The sequence below is a fragment of the Camelina sativa genome, chromosome 10, assembly GCF_000633955.1.
Source record: "Camelina sativa cultivar DH55 chromosome 10, Cs, whole genome shotgun sequence".
Classification (NCBI taxonomy): Eukaryota; Viridiplantae; Streptophyta; class Magnoliopsida; order Brassicales; family Brassicaceae; genus Camelina; species Camelina sativa.
The window spans coordinates 1,911,439-1,931,180 of NC_025694.1; the positions used below are offsets into that span (position 1 = coordinate 1,911,439).

The 19,742-nt window shown below is 36.5% G+C and overlaps 4 protein-coding genes across 4 annotated transcripts in view; all 4 read left to right on the forward strand.

Moving 5' to 3' along the window:
* The window catches only part of LOC104716497 (purple acid phosphatase 25-like), an 8,931-nt gene extending 4,913 nt beyond the window's left edge, over positions 1-4,018 (forward strand). The window contains exons 2-8 of the mRNA XM_010433879.1: positions 2,085-2,132; positions 2,252-2,467; positions 2,575-2,686; positions 2,775-3,001; positions 3,093-3,231; positions 3,319-3,661; positions 3,744-4,018. Of these exons, the coding sequence (XP_010432181.1) occupies positions 2,085-2,132; positions 2,252-2,467; positions 2,575-2,686; positions 2,775-3,001; positions 3,093-3,231; positions 3,319-3,661; positions 3,744-3,942 (1,284 nt within the window). The 3' untranslated portion in view covers positions 3,943-4,018. The remainder of the gene's footprint in view (positions 1-2,084; positions 2,133-2,251; positions 2,468-2,574; positions 2,687-2,774; positions 3,002-3,092; positions 3,232-3,318; positions 3,662-3,743) is intronic.
* Positions 4,347-8,298, forward strand: LOC104716500 (protein MICRORCHIDIA 1). The gene is made up of 18 exons (XM_010433882.1): positions 4,347-4,729; positions 4,832-4,906; positions 4,992-5,026; positions 5,125-5,203; positions 5,296-5,385; positions 5,484-5,559; positions 5,655-5,733; positions 5,850-5,978; positions 6,067-6,165; positions 6,256-6,360; positions 6,448-6,594; positions 6,735-6,827; positions 6,956-7,007; positions 7,103-7,214; positions 7,328-7,607; positions 7,684-7,757; positions 7,851-7,893; positions 7,976-8,298. The coding sequence occupies exons 1-18, from the start codon at positions 4,504-4,506 to the stop codon at positions 8,075-8,077; spliced, it is 1,896 nt and encodes a 631-aa protein (XP_010432184.1). The 5' UTR covers positions 4,347-4,503; the 3' UTR covers positions 8,078-8,298.
* LOC104716499 (protein MICRORCHIDIA 2-like) lies at positions 8,320-12,558 on the forward strand. The gene is made up of 18 exons (XM_010433881.1): positions 8,320-8,627; positions 8,711-8,785; positions 8,924-8,958; positions 9,094-9,172; positions 9,265-9,354; positions 9,467-9,542; positions 9,625-9,703; positions 9,819-9,947; positions 10,114-10,212; positions 10,301-10,405; positions 10,491-10,637; positions 10,818-10,910; positions 11,132-11,183; positions 11,279-11,390; positions 11,516-11,879; positions 11,956-12,026; positions 12,124-12,166; positions 12,255-12,558. The coding sequence occupies exons 1-18, from the start codon at positions 8,387-8,389 to the stop codon at positions 12,351-12,353; spliced, it is 1,989 nt and encodes a 662-aa protein (XP_010432183.1). The 5' UTR covers positions 8,320-8,386; the 3' UTR covers positions 12,354-12,558.
* Positions 16,947-19,012, forward strand: LOC104716501 (protein SHI RELATED SEQUENCE 2). Its single transcript, XM_010433883.2, has 2 exons — positions 16,947-18,072; positions 18,449-19,012. Exons 1-2 carry the CDS (start codon positions 17,496-17,498, stop codon positions 18,847-18,849), a joined length of 978 nt encoding a protein of 325 aa, XP_010432185.1. The 5' UTR covers positions 16,947-17,495; the 3' UTR covers positions 18,850-19,012.

A 19,742-nucleotide genomic window follows, 5' to 3' on the forward strand; every position in this document is an offset into this window, starting at 1 on the left:
ACCACCTCCATCACTTTGAAAGACCTTGATCTTACTGTTAAGTTGTTTTTCCACCATTGTTTGAAAAGCTATGAAAACTGAAGCAAAAACTGATTTGTGATGCAGAGGATAGAACCACGAATATCTTGAGAAATCATCAATAAAAATTGCATAATATTTGAATCCTTGGTTCGATACAACTGGTGAGGGACCCCAGAGATCACAGTGAATTCGATCTAAAGGGTGTAACATACGAGAATCAGAATCTAAGAAAGGTAATCTAGAACTTTTCCCCATCTGGCAAGCCTCACAAACTGGGGAAGTGCTGCTCTTATTCACTTGTATTGCCTTGCTGCTTTGAAGTTGCTGTAGAATCTTCGAGCTTGCGTGACCAAGTTTGTGGTGCCAAACATCTGATGTTGTTACACACTGACGATTTGAGTAAAGAGCCACAATCTCTTGATTCTCCAGCACATAGAGCCCTGCTCTACGAGGACCCTTGGACACCACTCTCTGAGTAGGTAAGTCAATGACATAGACATATTTAGAATCAAAGAACACACCACAAGGGTAATCATCACACAGACAAGAGAGATTTTTTCATATCAGGACATACTATCACTTCATGAAGAGGAATGATACCTTTAGCAGAGGAGATGGTGGTGGAACCAACATGTGTGATAGGGAGATAAGCTCCATCTCCTACCATCACAGCATCATTACCTTCATAGGTCATAGTCTCTTGAAGACCACTGGTGGAGGAAGTGACATGTGCGGTAGCTCTAGATTCAGGGTGCCATTCTCTTCCACTGTCATCAGAAACACGCAGAGAAGAGAAAGCTTGAGCTGTAACTTCACTCTGGTAGTTATTGTCGAACCGGTTGTAGCACTTGATAGCTGTGTGACCAATACGTCCGCAAATCTGACAAACTGGTCTCTCTCCCTGAGATGAAAAGGAAGACTGATGCTGTGGAAAACCTCGACATCTCGATGAATAACCACCTTTGCCTCTGTTCTGACCAGAACGACCTCTCCCGCGATTGTTTGGTTGGTACTGCGGAGCACACGAATTTGTTTTCTCAGTGTTGAAGGCGAGATGTGGAGTTGATGAGGGAGTTTCCTCATACGACTGCAACTTGCTATCAAAGCCTTGAACCTCTGCAATCACATCGTTGAACGTTGGAGCTGGAATCTTGCTAAAGGAGCTTTGGATAACTGTCGTGATGGGATCGTAATCTCTGCCCAGTCCATTGAGAAAACCAAAGATTTTCATGGATTCATCAACAGGTTTCCCAATGGAGCTCAAGGAATCACAAATCGCCTTAAACTCACGACAATAGGTTGATAACGTCTTGTCTCTCTTGGACAGGAGCTGCAGACTGCGACGAAGAGAGAACTCTCTGGCAACACTGCTCTTGTTGAAGTTCTCTGCGAGAGACAACCAGATCTCACGCGAAGTTTGGAGATTGTGAACATGACCAAGGACTTCTTCAGACAGAGTACCGAACAGCCAAGAACGAACAAGCTGATCGGTACAGAACCACGACTCGTACTGAGGGTTCAGGACTTCACTGGAGACTTCACCATTGACGACGAGGCGAGTCTGAACAGGTGCATTGAAAACACCATTGACAAAACCGATGAGTTTTTGACTTGACAACAGAGACTCAAATTATGTCTTCCACAAGAGGTAGTTTGAGTCAGTCAGTTTCAAAGTGACAGAGCTGGTGACATGAACATTGTCTGGGAAGGGAAATACGGCAGCCATTGTTTCACCTGTTAAGGTTTGCAATGCTCTGATACCATGAAAGGAAGAAGAGAACTTTGGACTAATTTGGTAAAAAATCTTACTTTGGATAATTACAAACGGTTATGTACAATTGTCTTTTATAGATTACACTTTTGGAACAGTCTAGAATGATGAGAAAATATCTTATCCTCCAGCTGTCTTGGATGAGTCATCTTTTGGTGAAGGTTCACGAACGTTGGTGCCATTGATACTTTGTTTTGACGATGGTGTGTTGTTTGTCTTCTTCTGTTCATTGGGATTCAGTGTTGGGCTTGTTTCTTTGTTTGAGTCCAAGACCAAATCACCTTTGTGTCTTACACTCTCAACTTTTCCATCTCCGGCTGGTCACAATGCTCCTGAACAGGTTTTGATATCTTAGATGATAAATTTGTGTCTAACAGTTTAAAATTATGTTTCTTTTGAACTATGTACGTCGTCATCATCTCTGTATATTACATTGACAATTTGAACCCTTGGCTCTAGGTTCATATCGTTCAAGGAGATTACAATGGACGTGGCATCATCATCTCGTGGGTAACACCGTTAAATCTAGCTGGTTCTAACGTCGTTACTGACTGGAAGACCGTTGATGGCGACGTGAAGCCAGAAAAGAAGAGAACTCATGCCTCCACATCGTCTTACCGATTCTATGACTATACTTCTGGCTTTCTTCATCACGCCACCATTAAAGGACTCGAGGTTTGTACTTTACATAATTTAGCTCGTCATCCAAATAACAACATTACTTTTTTTTTTCTTCTGTTTTAAAGACTTTGATAAAATCTCTTTCTTGTATTACACGTCAGTACGATACCAAGTACATCTATGAAGTTGGTAGTGATGAATCCGTTAGACAATTCAACTTTACTACTCCTCTAAAGGTCGGACCAGACGTTCCATACACATTCGGCATTATTGGTACTTATTTTTCTTTTACAAAAGCTAGATTTCATTACTACTTCCAAAATCGATAAATCTAATATATACGTTGTGTGTGTCTGTACAGGTGATCTTGGACAAACTTATGCTTCTAACGAGACATTGTATCATTACATGTCAAACCCTAAAGGACAAGCCGTTCTCTTTCCTGGAGATTTATCTTACGCAGATAACCACCCGAACCATGACCAAAGAAAGTGGGATTCTTGGGGAAGATTTGTTGAGCATTGTGCTGCTTACCAACCCTTCATCTATGCTGCCGGCAATCACGAAGTTGATTTCGTCCCAAACATAGTAAGTTCATATCTTAATTCTCTCAAATTTAGCTTTTTTTTTAATAACTAGCTAAGTTTCAGTTTTAAGAACTTTTTTGAATCTAAATTAGGGGGAGCCTCATGCCTTCAAGCCCTATATTCACCATTACCATAACTCCTACAAAGCTTCGAAGAGTACTTCTCCTCTTTGGTTCTCTATTAGACGTGCCTCTGCTCACATCATCGTCCTCTCTTCTTACTCTGCCTATGGTAATATTAATACACGAAAACATCATTAGGATTTTTGCATGTTTTTATTTTATTTTAGTTTGTATAACATGTTATTCGTATCTTTAGGAAAATACACACCTCAATACGTGTGGCTCGAGCAAGAGTTGAAGAAGGTGAACAGAGAAGAGACTCCATGGTTGATTGTCATGGTTCACGCGCCCTGGTATAACAGTAATAACTACCATTACATGGAAGGTGAAAGCATGAGAGTAATGTTTGAGCCGTGGTTTGTTAACAACAAAGTTGATTTGGTTATATCCGGTCACGTCCATTCTTATGAGAGAACCGAACGTATCTCCAATATCAAATATAACGTTACCAATGGCTTGAGCTCTCCTGTCAAAGATCCTTCTGCCCCGATTTATATCACTATTGGAGATGGAGGGAACATTGAAGGAATCGCAAATAGGTAACAACCCATATTAATTTTGTTTTATTACTTTTTGTTCTTTTTATGGTGATATGAAACTAAGACTTGTTTTTTTTTTTAGTTTTACTGATCCGCCACCGAGTTATTCAGCATATAGAGAAGCTAGTTTTGGTCACGCAGTTTTGGATATTTTGAATAGAACTCACGCGTCCTACACATGGCATAGGAATCAAGATAACGAACCTGTCGCCGCCGACTCAATTATGTTACATAACCGATATTTTTTCCCGGTGGAAGAACTACCATCCAGCAGAGTCTAAACTTCTTAGTTGTTGGTTTTATTTAGATTTTTTTTATTTCTAGTTAGATTAATTATTCGTTTTTTTGCTTTTTTTTTTTAGTTTGGATTTTTGGTGTTTTTTAATATATTTAATTTTAATTAGAGTTTGTGTTGAATTTTACTCCAAAAATGCCTCGGATGAGTTTCAACAATGTATGTGAATAACACCTTCGCATTCGTTCATGATCAAAGAACTACTATATATGGGACATTTATTTATTTAGTCAATAATAATTAAAATTACATAATTATGATATTGGGTTTTATATAGGCTTATAGCATAGTTGGGCTTTGTGGCCCAATTAGGTTCTAGTGATCTGGCACGAAAAGCAAGACGACGATATCGAGGGTTATATATATTAGGACACGCCTTGCTGTTTTCTTATCAGTGAAACTGCTTTCTTATCTTTTAAACTGCCGCTAAAAGAAAAAGTAAACAAAGCAAAAAGCCCTAGTGATCTTGCAAAAACAACGCGTTGTCTCATTAGAAAACAAGAAAACATCACGCTGTTTCGATCGAGTTCGTTTCTCGCCGTCGGTGATGGCGGAAAACGCAGTCGCCGAGATCGTAAATCTCAACAGTGACAGCGACGAAGATGACGGAGGAAGAGGAATGGTTCAGAGCTTGGCATCACTAATTGAGAATCAGAAAGTTTCGATCGGTGATGCTGCGACGGCGGCTCCTCGAGAAACCCTAGAATGCCGGAGTTTCTGGAAAGCCGGCGAAAACTATGTGATCCCTACTGGTGTTACTCCAACTGCTCCAGGTTAGTTCTCTAACACTCTTATCAATCAAAGCTTCCACAATTATGGTTTTTTTTTTTTTTTTTTTTTTTTTTTTNNTTTGATCAGATGAAAAAATTTCACAGGTATGTTGGAACATGCAAGAGTTCATCCAAAGTTTCTTCACTCGAATGCTACTTCACATAAGTGGGCCTTTGGAGGTAAATCTATGAATTGGCTCTGTTGCAGCTATCAGTTAGAGAGAATGAACAGTTTTGTGATGATCTTCTTTATAATGTATTGCAGCAATAGCAGAGCTACTTGACAATGCGGTTGACGAGGTATGCTAATGCTTAATCTTAGATTCTGCCTTTTGATTTTTGATCATTGCCAATGAATTTGTATATTGTTTGGTTATGTTTGTTTGCTTCTTCCTCAGACACAAAACGGTGCCACCTTTGTCAAGATTGATAAGATCAATATTGTTAAAGATAATACCCCTGCTTTAGTTTTCCAAGGTACACTTTCTTTTGTATGAATTTTTGCTTAACCGTGGATTTGAATGTTGTTAATGACATGATCCTTCTTTTGTTTTTTTTTTCACTTGAAGATGATGGTGGTGGGATGGATCCCAATGGGATAAGAAAATGCATGAGTTTAGGCTACTCTTCAAAGAAGTCTAATACGACGATTGGACAGTGTAATTGTTATATTTTTGTTGATGGGACATTGATCTTCTTTTTAGTTAGGTGCAAGAGTCAGGACCGTCTCTAACTATAGTTTCACTTTTGTGTGTAGATGGAAATGGTTTCAAGACAAGTACCATGAGACTTGGAGCTGATGCTATTGTTTTTAGTCGCTCAACTCATGGAGGGTATTAATATTATCTGGTTCATATACACTATGGATTTGGCGTATACTCTTGTTTTTTAACTTAACCTTATTTTTTTTTTATCTTCTTCGTTTCAGCAAATCTACGCAGAGCATCGGTCTTTTGTCTTATACATTCCTTAGGAGAACTGGTCAGGATGATGTGATTGTTCCTATGGTAAAATTCTCAGCATATCGATTCTTTTGTTTCCATGCTTAAAATGAATACACTACAATGTTTAATCTGCAACTATTATTTGATCTCAATTGATGTTATCATTATCTGCAACGCAGATTGATTTTGATATATCCGAAGATCAGCCCCAACCAATTATTTATGGTTCCCCCGGAGATTGGTCTACCAACCTTAACATTCTTCTCAAATGGTCCCCGTTTTCAACCGTGGACGAACTTTTGCAGCAGGTTCTTTCCTTCTGAAGACTCTGGTCTCGTGTTTAACTATAATGTTGGTTGTTTATTAATTCATATATTTTCATTCTTCACCTACCAGTTCGAGGATATTGGAACTCATGGTACAAAAGTAGTTATATACAACTTGTGGCTAAATGATGAAGGAATCTATGAGCTTAGTTTTGATGACGATGATGAGGTACTTACACTTCTTTAAAGGGTTAGGTCTTTTGCAGAAGTTGGGTTTTAAAAGTATTGAAATTATTTCTTTTCTTGATTGATATCATAGGACATACAGCTCCGAGATGAAAATGCACAGGACGGGAAACGGTTGCATGCTAAAACATTAGAACTAAGATCTCATATTTCATACCGGTATCGACATTCTCTAAGGGTAATTCTCCTGAACATCTTCTTTCTATTTTTTTATCTTTACTGTTGCAAGGATGTTGAAAGGCTGACTTGGTTTCTTTATCCTTAGGCTTACATTTCCATGTTATATCTCAAAAAGTTCAAAAACTTCAAAATTGTTCTTCGGGGAATCCCTGTGCAGCAATTCAACATTGCTGATGAATTCAGATATCCTGAGACTGTAATGTACAAACCCCAAGCAGCTGCAACAGAATATGTAAGATTTACTCTTTTTCTTTCTTTTTACTCGCTCGTTTTATATACATGGAGCTCCTGCTGTATTTTCATTTGCAAATATAAAACTACATTATAATTTTTAGACTGTGAGACCTAAACCAGTAAGCTTTCTTATTGCAGGCTGCTTCTGAAATTAAAATTGGATTCATCAAGGAGGCGCCTAAGCTTCCAATTAATGGTTTTAATGTCTATCACAAAAACCGTCTCATCCGGGTACGTTTTGATTTTTGCAGTCATTTCCATGTTCTTAATCTCGAGAAGCAGCTGTAGTAAGTTTGTTAGCATATTTTCACTTAAGCTTCCGGGTTGATTAAGTTGAGATCTCTCTTGCACCGTTACAGCCTTTCTGGAAGGTCCTTCTGGAAGGGTCAACAAGAGGCAATGGTGTTGTGGGTATAGTGATTCATTCTCCATATATTTTCATTGAATATGTTTTGTTTGAGGTAAAACCAAAGAGAGAGACTCATTAACAAAAATTTGTTCCCCAGGAGTTCTAGAAGCAAACTTCATAGAACCAGCCCACGATAAGCAAGATTTTGAGAGGTCTTCTCTATTTCTGCGGCTCGAGGCGAGATTAAAAAAGATTATCTCTGATTACTGGTCTCTTCTTCCTCTCCAAAATCTTTTCCAATCATCTCTTAATATGATTTTGGTACCAAACCGCAATACCTTTGTTTGACTTTTCCACTGCTTGTTATGGTGAAAAAAAACAGGCAAAGCCACTGCCACGTTTTCGGATACCAAACTGCTCAAATCCCTGCAGATAAGTCGAAAAGGATTGTGATACCTGATCAGCCTACTGTCAACACATCAAATCCTTCGCCTTTGCCTTGTGGTAAATTTAGTCAAGGTGGTCCGATAATACGTGAAATCAGTATTAGTAACGCCACATCAACCCGTACAGTTGCTGTTCCAGCGCCACATTTGAGAAATTCCACAGGTTTAAGAAATAACTTTCAACCCGTGCAGCTCAACCCTCAACCTGCAGCTACAGTGAGTGAGAATTTAATTTAATGATTTTAATTGGATTCACAAGTTTGTTCTAAAGCGAAAAAAAAACTCTTGGCAGGATACTACTGGAAATAACCTCGTTGGCAAGCCAGCGAGTGAGATAAGGGAAGAGAACTTACAACTCTTCTTGAGGTATATATTCATATACTCTTAACAAGAAAAAAACACATTGCAGTAAAGTATCATCAGTTTGGGTATCTCAGATCATATAATATTCTTCAACAGGTGCGAGGAATATAAAAAGAAAGAGAATGAAATAGAACAGACGGTAAGTTTGATTCTGTCTGCAGTACAAAACATTTGTATATTACATGGACTCTAACAGCGGTATTATTTGCTTAATGAAACAGGTAAAGAGCTTAGAAAAAGAACTGGAAGAAACTAAAAGTAAATGTGCTCAACTTGCTTTGCTTGTGGATGCTAAGAAGAAGGAGATGCAGCAACAAATTTAGTAAAAACGTTACAGAGTTTTTAGTAGTTAAGTTTGTAAATCAATCAGTTAGTTTTAGGATATGGGCTTGTAACATTATTAGGCTTGTATGTAACATAATTGGGCTTTGTGGTCCTATCAGACTCTACTTACCAAAAAAAGCAAAGCAGCGACGGTGATGACTGAGAGAAGACGTTTGCTTTTTCTTCTTGTCGAAGCTTAAAAAACGTTTCAGTAGTTTAATCGGAAAAGGCAACGCGCGTTGTTGTTGTTTCTCACTGAATTCGAAATTCGTTTTGCTGAATTCATTCATTACCATCGTCGCCGGTGAATGATGCTTCGGAAGTCGAAAAGTGCAGTCGCTGATGTTATTCATCTCGACAGTGACAGTGACGACGGAGTAGGAGGAAGAGGGGCTTCTCGAAGTATGGCGTCGCTAATGGAGAATCGGAAAGCTCTAAGTACGAACGCTCATGCGACGGTGGCTCCTCGTGAAACCCTAGAGTGCCGGAGCTTCTGGAAAGCCGGAGAAAATTTTGTGATACCTACCGGTGTTACTCCGACTGCTCCAGGTCTCACTCTCTCTCGCTTCCTCAGGCACAGACACGTATGCGTCACGATTATGATTTGTGGTATACTTGATGTGATTTTACAGGTATGCTTGAGCATGCTCGAGTTCATCCAAAGTTTCTTCATTCGAATGCTACTTCACACAAATGGGCGTTTGGAGGTAAAACTATGAAATTGACTCTGTTGCAGCTATTAATCAGATAGATTTGTGATTTATTTACTCTTTGGAGGTGTAGAATGAACAATTTTGTGATGGTCATCTTTGTCGATTTGTTTTGTTTGTAATGTGTTATTGCAGCTATCGCTGAGCTACTTGACAATGCTGTTGACGAGGTATGTATGTGTGTGAGGAGTGAAATGCTTTCTTAAGTATTTTTGATGATTCTTTCCGTTTTTGCTCATTGCGAGTGAATTTTTTTTCTTAAGCATTCTACCGTGTTTGGTTATATCTAATTGCTTATTCCTCAGATACAAAATGGTGCTACGGTTGTTAAGATTGATAAGATTGATATTGCAAAAGATAATTCCCCAGCTTTGGTTTTCCAAGGTAAACTGCTTTCTTAATGATTTTTTTGTTGCTTTTGCCTAACCGTTGGATGTTGCCAATGACATGATCTTTCTCTTCCTTTTCACTTGAAGATGATGGCGCTGGGATGGATCCCGATGGGCTCAGAAAATGCATGAGCTTAGGCTACTCGTCAAAGAAGTCTAATACGACGATTGGACAGTGTAATTATTTTACTTAGTTAATAAGATGTTGAGCTTGCTTCTAGTTGGGTGGTCTTGGTGTCTTGGTCTCCAACTGGGGTTCTCTAACCAGAGTTTCACCTTTCGTGTTTAGATGGAAATGGTTTCAAGACAAGTACCATGAGACTTGGAGCTGATGCTATTGTTTTTAGTCGCTCAACTCGTGGAGGGTATTGATACTATCTGGTACATCGTAACACTTTGAATATGGTTCATGCTCGTCTTTTAACCTTTTTATCTATTCTGTTTTAGCAAATCTACGCAGAGCGTTGGTCTTCTGTCTTACACGTTCCTCAGAAAAACTAGTCAGGATGATGTCATTGTTCCTATGGTAAAATCTTCATCATTTTAGACTTTTTTTCATGCCTGAAATAAATGATTCTTGGAAACTCTAGGATGTGCAACAATTATTTGTTCTCAAGTGATAAATCAGATGTCCAATGCAGATTGATATTGATATATCCAAGGAGCAACCAGAACCAATTATCTATGGATCTCCAGAAGATTGGGTTGCCAACCTTGAAATTCTACTCAAATGGTCTCCGTTTTCAACAGAGGCTGAACTTTGGCAGCAGGTTGTTACTTTCAAGAGTCAGCTTATGAATATCTCATTGCATCACTGTTGTTCCTTGATTTGTGTCCTAATGTGCCTTGTTCCCTTTAATGCAGTATGAAGATTATGAATCCTCTTGAATGCCCTCTGTTTAATTAATTCGTTTATTTCCATCTTCCGCCTACCAGTTTGAGGATATTGGAACCCATGGAACAAAAGTGATTATATACAACTTGTGGCTTAATGATGAAGGTATCTATGAGCTGAGTTTTGACGATGATGATGAGGTAATTCAAACATTCTGTAAATGATATACTATGAGATATCTTGCCAGAGCTGTCTTAGGTCTGGTCTTATGCTTTGATATTGGTATAGGACATCCGGCTCCGAGATGAAGGTGTCCATGACGGAAAACGGTTGCACCATAAATTATTAGAACTGAGATCTCATATTTCTTATCAGTTACGTTATTCTCTGAGGGTAATCTCTTTAATATCTTCTTCCTTTTCTAATAATTTTTTGTTCCAAAGATGTTTGATTCACTTTGTTAGTTCTTTATCCTTAGGCTTATGCTTCAATGTTATATCTCAAAAAGTTCAACAATTTCAAAATTATACTTCGGGGAATCCCTGTGGAGCAGTTCAACATTGCTGATGAATTAAGAGTATCTGAGATTATAAAGTACAATCCCCATACCGCTACAGTTGAACAAGTAATATAAAATGGACTTCCTCTTTTTTTTCTTCTCATTTCTACTCTCTAGTTTTGTTATGTGGAGCTTTGGCTAATTCTTTATAAAGTTTTTTTGCGTTTTCATATGCCAAACATTAATCTAGTTTTCTAGGTTTAGGTTATGAGAAGAAAAATAACCCACTAAGCGTTCATGTTACAGGCTCCCACTGAGATCAAAGTTGGATTTATAAAGGAAGCGCCTAAGCTTGCAGTTTGCGGTTTCAATGTCTATCACAAAAACCGTCTCATTCGGGTACGCTTTTCATATAGCAGACATTTCCATGATCTAGATAACCCATAGAAGCAGCTGTAGTAAAAACTGTTACGTGACAATTCAGAGAAATCAGACTTATATTATATGAATGCAGTGCTTAATAGAACATTAAAAGATTGATTTGCTAGCATATTTGTTACTTAAGCGTTCTGCTTTGCATATGGCTATATTAAGTTGAGATCTCTCTTGCACCATTACAGCCTTTCTGGAGGGTCACTCCGGGAGGGGAAACAAACGGCAATGGTGTTGTGGGTATAACGATTCATTCTCCTTTTTGATTCCATTAACTATGTTGTTGGAGGTAAAGACGTGGTGGAGAGACTCATTAACCAAAATCTGTTCCCCAGGAGTTCTTGAAGCAAATTTCATAGAACCAGCCCACGATAAGCAAGATTTTGAGAGGTCTTCTCTATTTCTGCGGCTGGAGGCGAGGTTGAAAAAGATTGTCTCTAGATACTGGTCTCTTCTTCCTCTCCAAAACCTAATTCAATCTTTCTCAATATATTTTGTCAAATATGAAATTTTGGTTCCAAATCGCAATATCTTTGGTTGACTATTTCATTGCTTGTTATGGGAAAAAACAGGTATACCCACTGCCACGTTTTCGGATACAATACTTATAAAACGCCTGCAGATAAGTCGAAAAAGATGGCAATACCTGATCAACCGCCTACTGCCAATGCATTCAGTCCATTGCCTTTGCCTAATGATAAAATCAGTCAAGGTGGTCCGAGAACACGTGATCAATCGCCTACTGTTAATACATTCAATCCTCTGCCTTTGCCTTCTGATAGAGTTAGTCAAGGTGGTCCAGTAATACGTGAAATCAATCTTAGTAATGCCACTTCAAGCTATACAGTCGCCGTTGCAGCACCGCATTTGAGAAATTACACAAGGTTAAGAAGTAACTTCCAACCTGTGCAGCTCAACCCTCAACCTGCAGCTACAGTAAGTAGATTCATTCGGTAATTTAAGTTTTATGCACAAGTCTAATAAAAAAACTAAAGTGAAACAATCTTCCCAGGATGTTGAAATCAACCTTGTTGGCAAGTCAGCGGACGAGATAAGCAAAGAGAACATACAACTCTTCATGAGGTATAATACACACACAACATTTAAAAGAAAAACTCATTTCAGTCTCATATCTCGCTTAGAATCCTAATCAATTTTGATGTGTGCTTTCTTGAAACAGTTGCGAGGAATATGCAAGGAAAGAAACTGAACTGGAGCAGACGGTAAGTTTGATACTGCAGTACAAAACGAGTCAAACATCTGTTTGTTACGTATTGGTTATAACATTGAGATAAACGGATGATGAAACAGGTAAGTAACTTAGAAAAGGAACTGGAAGAAACTAAAAGGAAATGTGCGCAACTTGCTTTGCTCGTGGATGCCAAGAGGAGGGAGATGCAACAAGTTTAGTTAGAACTTTAAAGACTATCTTGAATCTAAAGAACCTTAGTTTGATTCAGAGCTTATGATGTTTTTTTGAATTGGCTAAAATAACACGTGCATACCATAGTATTGGTATTGTATCTATCTGTCAGAGGATAACAGTTAGGATCTAACGCAAACCTCTGGAAATAGTTCTATTTAAAGAATCATAAGTTCAGATTGTATGAGCCAATTCTATTTCAAAGTTAACTAGACTTGATAAGGACAAAGAAGTGGTCCTGCTTTGTTACAAACAAAAAAAGGTATGAAATTAATTTTAGTTGTTATAGAGTGGGGAGACTTACAGAGGCCTAAGTGTTATCAGTATGTATATATTTCTTAATTTCATTAAAAACTCAATTAAGACGAAAACTGTCATTAAATGAGCAATGAGAGGAGGTAAAGGTGCAGTGGAATCTTCTGTAGTCAATTATTTGTAGTTTGTTAGGGGAAAATAATTTGCATCCCAATTGGATAAAATGGATAATTGAGTGTGTGAAGTGAAAAAAAAAAAAAATAATACAATTCACATCATTACAATAAGATATGGACCGACCGACCAATCACTAACAACGCATGGATGGACCATAGTCAAAATTCAACATCTATTGCCCTATTAGGTTACTGAGTGAACCAAAGATCCATAGCTCTTTAATTTTAACTTTAATTCCATGCCCATAGATTGTTTGATTGACTTTCGCGTTTGTGCTTACGTTTAGATTTTAAAATACAGTTACATCAGTTTAGTAGTTTTACGAAAACAGTTTCCATTTTCATTTTTAACTTAAGTTAAACGCAAAATGAAGCAATTAAGTGTGAGATTTAATAAGAAAAGTAGAATGCATTAAGAAAATAGAAATAGATATCATGTAAGTATATGTAAAGACGAATGTATATGTAAAATAGTTTGCGTATCCATTCTAACATCAAATGGTAATCAATCGAGGAATTACTAAATATATAAATAAACATAAAGAAGGTATAATTTTTCAAATTGGAGATGGTGAATGGGATATTACTTTTAGACGTGGTGCATAACTATTATTATTTTTTAACTATATGGTTGATGTAGATATCCAAATAGATGATATAGATTAGACTTTTCGCTAAAAGACTCAAAAATATGCGATGTTATTATCAACCAAAAGCCACATTTAAAGGCTGAGAAAATGACAGCCATTACATTATAATATAATTTCACTTTTTTTTCTCTCATTATTGTCTCGATTCAATTTGTTCTCATTTGCTCCAATGTACTCCTTTCCTGAAGCAACCGTTCCATATAATTAAAAAGATCTTGTAGAGAGAATACACTTACAAACAAATTGCTTTGTCTATTGTCCCGGCATATCTTCTTTTAATTTGTTTTCCACTGTTCACATAAATTGTAGTACTTCTTTTAATGTATTTAAGTTGACTGTATATAGTTAAGATTTTCGTGGCTTTCCTTTGTTTGGTTTCTAGTTTCGTAGTTTGATGACAAATTTGAGCAGCTTTCTAATTTTCAACTTTTTGGTTGATCTCATCAGCCACGGCCAACGACAATCTCAGCTTTTACTTGGCTTCTTACATCAATTCACTCCACAAGCGACAATAATTGTTTATTAATGCAGTGAAACATAAAAACAAAATCAATTATTTAAGGAAAACAACAAACAACAAAGAAAATTTAAAAAGAAAGAGAGAGTCAACGCAAAAGAGAAGCAAACAACACACACAGGGCTCGAGAGGAGACCTCTCGACATGTTTAAGGGACAGACAGCGAACGACACTGAACGTCTTCTTCTCGGGCCTCTCCCACTTATCATTCCCATCCCCCTTCGTTTTCTCTTTTCTTTCTTCTCCCCCCTAAATTAATTCTATAATAATAATAACTAGATTTCACAATTTTAAATACCTTTTTCTTTCCAAAACCTTCGGACTGGACATTAATCTGGATCCGTCTGATCCTGATGCTAAGCCGATTTAACGTTTTCTTGATTTTAAGAGTTCAAACTTGGTAGTTAGTAGTTGGTACGGTCTTGTGATCAAGCGGACGAGTCCATTATTAATTATCCAAAATACGAATAGAAAAAAACGATGTATTGTATATGATTTTTTTTTCTGATTCGATTCGGAAGTGACAGGACTAATTTAATATTTGAGCCAATTTAAAACTGACATTGGTTGCTATTTTTTCTTTTTTTTTGGATCTTAAAATTATAGACTTATTCTTACTTTATGGATTGGCCTGCGACAACATCTTTAGTTGTAGAATCCTAGTTGATGTATATTACAGATTTAAAATCTCAAACAAAGTATCTTTATCTCAGATAACGAATATTAGATACAAGGGTACTTCAAATATATTATTTGTAATGTATCCAAAATAATCATATAAATAACATGGAATTCCAGTTTATAAAACGTAAAATATTACTAAACTGTATCCAATACATAGTCATATTGGGACATAAACAACATATCCATTAACTTCGGTGTAGTATAACTACAAAATACAATGATATCACAAAAAAAAAAAGAAGAAAACATGCGATATCGCATGATCATAGTTTCATTATAGTCCTACCATGCTACAATATATCAAATCAAAACCATCATTGAGATATTTGATGCGAATTCTGATCCAAAAAAAAGAGTATTTCGCGTGTTATACTTATACATAACGCCAATCCTACGTACGTACTCAATATATAGATAAATGCAAATCAAAATCTTTCTTATTTGAATTTTTTTTACATTTTTTTTTGTTAACCAAAGAATTTTGAGCCTTCAAAAGTTCAACCTTTTAAATTTTTCTTTTGCAATAGACTAAACTCTAAAGTAGGATAAATTAGTTAATTTTTTCCTCCGTTGTCGGTAAGATTCTCTCCCAGAAACGCCCAAAAAAAAACTAACGACACCAGATTTACAATATTTTTGCTTCGTCTTTAATCTTTATATATCCTATATAATTTCACAGTGAAAAGAAAGGATTACAATATATTTTCGCTTCGTCTTTAATCTTTATATATCCTATATAATTTCACAGCGAAAAGAAAGGATTACAATATATTTTCGCTTCGTCTTTAATCTTTACAATATTCACAGTGAAAAGAAAGGAATACGTCGGCAAAATAAAGAAAAAAATAAAGGAATACAAAAAAGTACACGTAGGTGGCGCAGTGTTCCCTTGTATAGCCACATAGAGTCCAAAGAGTAACATGCTTTTTTTTATAGTAAATACTTATTCTTTAGTTACTCAAATCACTCGATAACGTATATTAATATGATCATTTGTAACAATCAATAAAAATAGATCCTCTTTTTCACTGCCCCGAATCTCTCTGTTTCCATAAACTATTCCATGGTAAATGATTTTATATTCGTTTCCTGAATCGAAATCTTTTTTTTTTTTTTTTTTTTTTAACTGAATCGAAATCTATTTGTAGTTATTGGAGCAGTAACATGGAATCAACGATTTTTTATAGAGTAAACAATATATTTAACCGAATGCTAAACAAAACAAAGTTGGCAGTATAATCATAGAAGAGAGTGCATTATGCCTATTAGTTTATTAAAGAAGTAATCAATTCGGACTCTATCTAGTAACGTATTTTCAATTTTATTTTTTTTATTTTTTGGCCATTTATAATTTATTTTCTTTAGAATGTTTTGTTGTAATTGTTAAAATTGCTAGTCTACTCATACTAGCGATTGTTTAAATTTATACTATTTTCATTGTAGATTATATACAATGTTTTGGCGTTTTCGCCAACGCCATTACATCTGATGTGGAATATTTTTCTTAAGAAAGAAAAGAGTTGTGATGATTTGATCACAAGATTAGTTAAGTTACCTCAGAACAATCTAAATATGGCTATACTACATTTTATGTACCTATTCTGTTTTCCTTACACGTAATGCAAGAACTAGCTAGGAACTTGTTATTCTTTAATGTGAGCACTAGTGAACAACCATTCCAAGTTGAATGCCCCAAGCGACGTTATTTCGCATTGTTAATTAAGTCGACATAAGCAAGAACTGAATTTTGTTCAAAATCTGTTACAAAAATACTAACAATAATATGTGTGTAAATATATAATAGTAATTATTAATGAAATTCGATGTATTTTTGGTATAACTTGATTAGCGTTAATGTATTAATACGTATAGCATTAGAGTTTAGTAAAATATGAAGACAAAAAAATTCCGATATCAAAGCTATTTAAAACGCGAACAAAGAGAGAACCCTAAGGCATCTAGGTGGGCAATTAAAAATCATTGAGATTAGACGAAACAAAAGCAAAGATTTAAGCAGTAGAGATATCATCTTATATACAAGAAAGCGTGTGATTTCAAATTAACCTTAATTAATACGGTTGATTAGTATGTACGGACACATGGGCTAACTTATTTTTTTGATAACTAAAAAAAAAAATGTGTTAAGAAAATACTTAAGTGTAACGTTTTAAGATGAACATACGCTTAACACATTGGCCACGTGGAAAACTCTGGACCATGGGATGGGAACAAGAAAGCTAGAACCAGTGGATCATCCCCCATGGGTGTGAACTCTGAGTCGATAGAGAGAGAGAGAGAGAGTCTTTGTTTAATCCTTTTTACTTTCATACGGACAGAAACTAGAAGCGTTTTGTTCAGACAAAGCCGAAGTGAGAAGGGGAAAGAAAAGCTTTTCACTTTAGTTTTCATAGAATAGAATCTGCAAAAACCAAATCAGAGAGACTTAAATTCTAGGGATGAGCAGAGCAGAGGAGAGAGAAGGCTAAAACCGTCCATGGCGGCGTTGCAGAAATTTATAGAGAAAAATTAAAGATTCATAATTAAGCAAAGACAGCTTAAATTCTTCTTTCTTCCCTTTCTTTTGTTTCTTCTTCCTCTTCTTACTTTCTCTCACTTCAACTACTCACTACCAAGAAACACACTTTGTTCTAAGAGCGAGAGAGTGAGATCTTAGCAAGCATTTGATTTTGGATTCGAAGTGCAAGGACACCCACGAGTGATAATAAGGCTAAATTTTTAGTGAGAAGAAGGAGAAAAAAAAGGACAAGGATTTCATGGTAATTAGGGTTTCTGAATTATGGATATAGTTGGATCAAGATTAGGGTTTGAAGTGTTAGGTCTTAGGAAATGGCTGGGATATTCTCATTAGGAGGTAACAACAACAACAACAACGGAGACGAAGAAGACGAAAATCAACAACAACAGAAGACAAACTGGGTTTGGTATAGACCAAACGCAAACACAAATAATATTAACCCAAGCTCGAGCCAACAGATATGGCAGGTTCCACCAGAGCAGATGCTCATGCATCATCATCCACATCCACAACAACAACAACAACAACAAAGCTTAGATCTTTATCCAGGTCATCAGATCGACGTCTCTGATTTAGCCACCTCATCAAGATCTATCACCATAAGCTGTCGGGACTGTGGGAACCAAGCAAAGAAAGACTGCACTCACATGCGTTGCAGGACTTGCTGTAAGAGCCGCGGATTCGATTGTTCTACACACGTGAGGAGCACTTGGATACCCGTTGCCAGACGCCGTGAGAGACAACAGCAGCTTCATATGTCTACATCTGGAGGTGGTGGCGGAAGCGGTAGTGGCGGTACAGGCGGCGGTTCGAGTATCCCTAAACGCCATAGGGATACTACTCTACCGGGAACATCCTCCTCCTCTCGCTTACCATCCGACTCAGCAGGTTATTGTTTTAGATTTGTTGTCTTCATAATAACAATTTGAGATTCGGACAACTTCAGATTCAAATCATATTTTTTTGTTAAAAGAAACACAATTTGTTAAATTTCCTTTTACTACTTCAACAATTTTTTTTTACCTTCTAAAAAATACACATTTTATATATGTTTTCAATCAAAATTAATTCTAAGTTGTAATTTCGGTCTGTTAGCTAGTTTTTTCCTTCTAAAACAAGTTTAATAAAAAGATTACAAAGTTGTGTTCGGTTTTGAAATTAAACACATAATATAACATGAAAACACGAACGCAATAAACATGTGTTTATGTGCATTTTTTTTTTTGTTAAGTATGTGAAATCTAATGTGTATATATGTTTTTAGGGTTAGAAATGGGGGAAGCAAGTTTTCCAGGGGAGGTGAGCTCAGATGCGCTTTTTCGGTGTGTTAAAATGAGTGGCGTAGACGACGGGGATGGTCAATACGCTTATCAAACGACACTCAATATCGGAGGTCACCTCTTCAAAGGAATTTTGTATGACCAAGGCCCTGAAAGCAGCTACATGAGTGCGGGTAGTGGGGGAAGTGATCATCAAAGCTCATCTGCAGGAGGCGGAGGAGGAGGAAACCCGTTTAATCCTCCCATTGTGGCCGACGGTGGCGGAGGAGTTTCATCGGCAATGTTTGTAGATCCTAATTCTGGTGGATACTATTCAAGTAATATGACGACTAGTGTGTTCATGCCACCAGGTACGCAATTCTATCAAAATCCACCAAGATCTTAGATCTTGATTAAATCAAGAACGCGAGTTTTTCTTTTTGTTTTGTTCCATATTGATTCTATAAATGTAACGTGTGTTTGTTTTATTGTTCTGATGATCTATATGTAATACTTATTATTAGACGGTTTTGCAAATCGGATAAACAATTGTGTGCTGTTTGTTGTTATGTATAATGGATGTGTTAATTTACTATTTAAATTGTACGGTAATGAATCTTTATTATAATTTTTAGTATTTGTGGGTAATATAAACACGTAGTTTTTTGGTTCTCGATACGTTTTTTTTTTCCATGTTTATGCCGATGTTGCCGGTTACTTCTCCCATTGGATAAACTCGAGAAATTCTTCTGTTATAATATTGGATAAACTATTATTATTTTCATAAGGTCCAGTCGTCCAGAGAAGTCTACATGATTTAGATATTCAGAACTATATCTTCTTCATATAGCATCACGTATTTTATATTGTTACTGTAAAGTGAATTAATCTTTATAGATAGATATGAAGGTGAATTAATTATAGTGAATTAAATAGTGACAACGACAGGGAAGCAAATGAGGGCGAAATGTAAGTTACGATTATAGTACTGGCCCTATATATTGTCAATTCTAGACACTCGTAGTGTTCTACTTCACAATGAATGGGTTTTGAAGAATAAATGAGGAAATACATATGAAGCAACTAGTGGATTAATTATATATTTCGTACGTTGTTGAATCACGTGGCTATTGTAGATTAAACTAATTAGTTTTAGAACTCAGTATTATGTATAATTAATTGTTCGTAAGGTTTAATGAAACGGTCTATAGAACTCATAATACAACCTTTCATGGATTTAAATTAATCATCTAGATACGGTCTTAAAACTTAATTAATTAGCATGTCCCACCCCCCCCC